This window comes from Lactuca saligna, chromosome 2, assembly GCF_052625555.1.
Source record: "Lactuca saligna cultivar CGN05327 chromosome 2, ASM5262555v1, whole genome shotgun sequence".
Taxonomy (NCBI): domain Eukaryota; kingdom Viridiplantae; phylum Streptophyta; class Magnoliopsida; order Asterales; family Asteraceae; genus Lactuca; species Lactuca saligna.
Window position 1 is genome coordinate 173,183,217 of NC_136418.1, and position 4,507 is coordinate 173,187,723.

Consider the following 4,507-nt stretch of genomic DNA (forward strand, 5'->3'; position numbering starts at 1 on the left):
TTCCAAGAAAAGTAAAGAAAATAAAATAAAATACATTGAAGTCTTTAATAAAAGCTCATGCACAATTTAAAAGTTGATAATATAATTTAGATATTTTTACTATAAAGTGGGATACATGATTTGAAAATTCCTTGGTGTTAATATCGATCTCTTATTGGTTGTCATAACTACTTTTTATATATAAAATAGAGTTTTATGTGATTTAAGCAAAGATATGACAGTGGACTAAAACTCGGTTCAAAGTCGTAGACTACAATTAATAGTGATTTAAAATATGATAATAAAAATAATTATGAAAGATAAGGCAAGGGAGAATGAAATGATCGTCACGTCGTATATTACACTTTATATATTTTTTTATATAGTTATTATGTTGGAGTAAGAGGAATTTTTTTTATTAACATATGGTACAACTTCTTCAAGCATGGTCTTTATTTTTTATAGTTTAAGCTTTTCAATTTACTTTTTTAGCCTAGAAGGAAAAGAAATATTCGAAACTTTTGGCTTATTTATTTTAGAGCTAGTTAATTCTTATTTCTTGCTTATTTTATTTTCGGACATGTCAAACCGTTGATCTTAAAAATTTTGGCCAACTATTTCATGAAATAGTTTGATGTAACCAAATTTTATAAAGTTTAATGATTTACAACAGTATTATTTTATTTTTATATAGCTTTTTACTATAATATATTAAATTACAAAAGTTCATTTGAATATTTATTTTAATTTTAAAAAAGTTCTTTGTATTGAAATAATAACCTAACATGACATTCCACATTCATTGGGTTTAATGCATTGAATAAGAGGGACATGAACATATCAACGGACAAAGGACAAACTCAATCGACTTAGCCTATTTTAATTTACAGTATAAAAATAGTGAAATTTTATTTTTAGTTATAACAAAACGTTGGTAATAAGAGGAATTAGCTTTGGTGTAATCTAGTGGAAACCATTTATATCAATTTAAGTTCCCAATAATAAAGATGTTAATGTATTTAAAATACAATATCAATGATAATAAATAAATAATTAAAGGCAAATAAATGTGGGTTGTGACAGCCGCATGAGATGAGAGTTGCTGGCATCAAACAAAATTGGTGATAGACTACTTTTTGGTTATGAAATCAAATGAGTTGTGTCCATGATCACCACGCACGTGCACTTAACGTGCCATTTCTTGTCTCTCACGTGCACCTCTCGTGACCATTACAAAGCATGACACCGTTCCCAGGGGAATGTCACTGATTTAACTCGCCATATTGTCCTTCTCATTTATAACCTGTCAATATTATTAATAATATTCCCAAATTTCTCTTTAATACCTTAAAAATCTAGGGATTTTCTAATATGTATCATAAAGGTACATGTAAGAAGTATTAATTAATAACAAATATTACTATAATTAAATATAAAATGTATTAATTATAAAAAATATTACCTTAATTAAATGTGATATATATTAATAATCTTCATAATAAATGTATTTTGAATTTAATTATGATAATATTTTTCATAATTAATACTTCTTATATGTACCCTTATGGCACGTATTAGAAAATCCCAAAAATCTAAAAGAAAATGTCTTTATATTTTGTGAGAAAATGTCTATATATAGGAAATAAAACATTCCGTATCTCATACATTCAATATGCATTTTGTAATTTTCTAAGACATGTAACAAAAATGTTGAAAAATATTATATTGAAGTATAAATACAAAATGACCCAACTACTTTTAATATTTATAAGACTTCTAAGTGAGTTGTTTCTAGGAAAACAATCATTTACATGTTTAAAAAAAGAAAAGCATACATAATTCAACATCAATAAACAGTTAATACATCAATCAACATACACAGCTTACAAACTTCAACATAATAGCACTAAATCTCATCCCAATAAAAACAACAGGGGATGAACAATACATTTTTTAAAATATATATATAAGACTAATATAAAAGCCTATATAATAATAATCTCTGTTTACTGACCACTTACTAGCAAACTATTGAATCAGTAAACAAGAATCTTCAAAGTCCCACATTTGTTCCAAATACACAAGTGAACCTGCCAAATATAAAAGCATAACATGATTACAATTTACAACGCTTCTATTTATCACTTAACCAATATTATAAAAAGTGTAAGGAAAAGAGATATTACTTGAAAGTTCAAACATGTGAATTCAAAAAATTCATTCCTTGAGAAAAGGATCCTTGATGAGAGTACTGCAAAATTTATACACCAATTAACACTGGTCAGCTCAATACATGTGTCAAACACAGTACAGCCTGTTTTGTCATGTCATGTCAGACATGGCATAAGAAGTGAAAGTAGATTACCTGTGAATTTGGAACAAGCTGAGTCCCAACTGTATCTTTCTTGCTTGATCCATCACCCCTTGCAGAACCCTTTGTATCACCCTAAAGTAGAAAATATATAAACAACTATCATCAGCTATTTTACTGTTTAGAAAATATCTCCATAAATCATACTCGGATTTAATATGAGTTTGTTCACGTACCTCTAACTGCATATAGATAAGTATTCCACGTAAGCATCCAAGAGAAAAGAGAAAAAATCATGTCAGAAAATCAACTAAGAATATGAACAACATCTTCTCGATCGAAGTTTTTAATGATTGAATATATTCATTGAAATTTTGATTTTAGATGCCTCAAATCACATAATTTATGACAATTAACTCTTTTGGAAAGATTATCGGGGACAATATTTAAAGTGTAACGGCTCGGTTGTTGATGTAAATAAATACGATGTCGTATGAATTTAACAATGTGTTTGACAATAATACACCCTAAATGAGCAATGTAAAGTGTAAACACTATATTGTAATGAGAAAGATCTAACATAGCCTCGTTCTTGTTCTTAGTACAATTTTAAGGACGAAAGGCGAGCTGAAATTATATGAGCGTTCAACTTCGATTGGAATGATTGTAAGAACATGAAGGTAATCTTTAACTACATGACAATTATAGAATGTTTTACCTCTCTGTATCTAGACAGATAAGCCTTGAGGGGATCAATGTAATCTTCAAAACCTAGTGTAGCCATTGCCCAGAGTAAATCATCACCATTAATCGTCTTCCTCTTCTCTTTTTGACACTTATCACTGGCCCTACTCAGGGAATTGGAACGTAGAAAAAAGATCAATTATCTCGAGAAGTTACTGGCTAAATAATTAATGAAGCTTCACTACAGTTGCTAGAACACTTGCTCAATTTTATGCAGTGCTATGACTGAGTGAATAAGTATATGCATTCGAAATATGAGTGTGTTACAGTTTGTGTGAAATGTAATGGATAACTGGATGTACGTACTCGCTAGTAACGAAACTGATGAACTCAGAAACGCATTCCTGAACAGTGTCTTTAGCGTCTTTAGCTATCTTCCCGTTAGCAGGCAATGCCTTTTTCATAATCCGGCTTATGTTAGCGATCGGGAGGAACCTGTCCTGCTCCCTGATGTTCGAGTTCGACTGAGGACTCTGTTCACCGCCGCTTTCGTGACTCCCACCGGCGGGACTCCCCGGACCATCCGCCATGACAGCCGATGAAAACCCTAAACATGTCAGCAATCGTCACCAGAAACAACGAAAGGGCACAAAAAACGTCAATTAAAGAAGAAAACAACATAAATACACCGACAGTGTAAGGATTTGTTGCGCAACAAATGGGTTGTGAAATTGGGGATTTCGACATACCTGAAGAGAGACAAAATTGGAGGGAGGTAGGAGATTTGTATTTGGCGCGCGAAGAAGGCGAGAGATCTGATTGGGTTGATTTTATGCAGAGATCGGACGCTGGAGAAGAGAGATTGTTTTGAATTTGTGATTGGATTTGGATTGTTTGAGATTCGAGAGCTTTGGAAGATCTTTTATTGGAGCTCTTATGCTTTTGTTTTATCTGCACCGTTCGTTCTTTTTCCCCTAAACCAATTTCTTTTTTGCTTTTCATTATTACTTTCATTCTTTCATTTCACAATCCTTCACTTTTTTATTATTTTATTACAAAAAATTTATATACTATCTTTCAAAAAAATCCAATAAATTCACGATGAAGGAAAATATTTGTTATCATATGGTGGATTTTCGTTGAGGGGGGACTAATATTCTATATGCTTATTGAGGACCAAAAAGACATAACAAAATGAATGTTTTGAATATGGAAAGTAAGAAATACACAACTACAAGATTTTCATGTGAGTTACTCTACTTACGAGATATTGGTTAACATTATGAATTTATGATCAGGTGTAAGTAAGTTGTGCTTTCGTTAGCTTAGTTGCTTAAGTTGGGTGTTTTAAAAGCTTCATTCAAGTTCTCAAGCGAAAAGAAGTTGTGGCCTTGAATTGTAGCATAGTTAATAATAATAATAATAAATTGAACCCATAAATTTTCTTAAAAAAGGTCACCAAATAGCAAGATGCTAGAAGGGGCTAAGAGAAACGTACATCAGTTTTTTACATACAAACAAAAGGGTTAATAC

At 30.9% G+C, this 4,507-nt stretch overlaps 1 protein-coding gene across 1 annotated transcript; it reads right to left on the reverse strand.

The window, feature by feature from the left end:
• Positions 1-1,864: 1,864 nt before the first annotated feature.
• On the reverse strand, positions 1,865-3,875 carry LOC145032826 (nuclear transcription factor Y subunit B-1-like). The gene is made up of 6 exons (XM_078981774.1): positions 3,724-3,875; positions 3,341-3,581; positions 2,991-3,138; positions 2,345-2,425; positions 2,166-2,230; positions 1,865-2,069 (listed from the first exon to the last, which is right to left on the reverse strand). Exons 2-5 carry the CDS (start codon positions 3,562-3,564, stop codon positions 2,174-2,176), a joined length of 510 nt encoding a protein of 169 aa, XP_078837900.1. The 5' UTR covers positions 3,565-3,581; positions 3,724-3,875; the 3' UTR covers positions 1,865-2,069; positions 2,166-2,173.
• Positions 3,876-4,507: the final 632 nt, after the last annotated feature.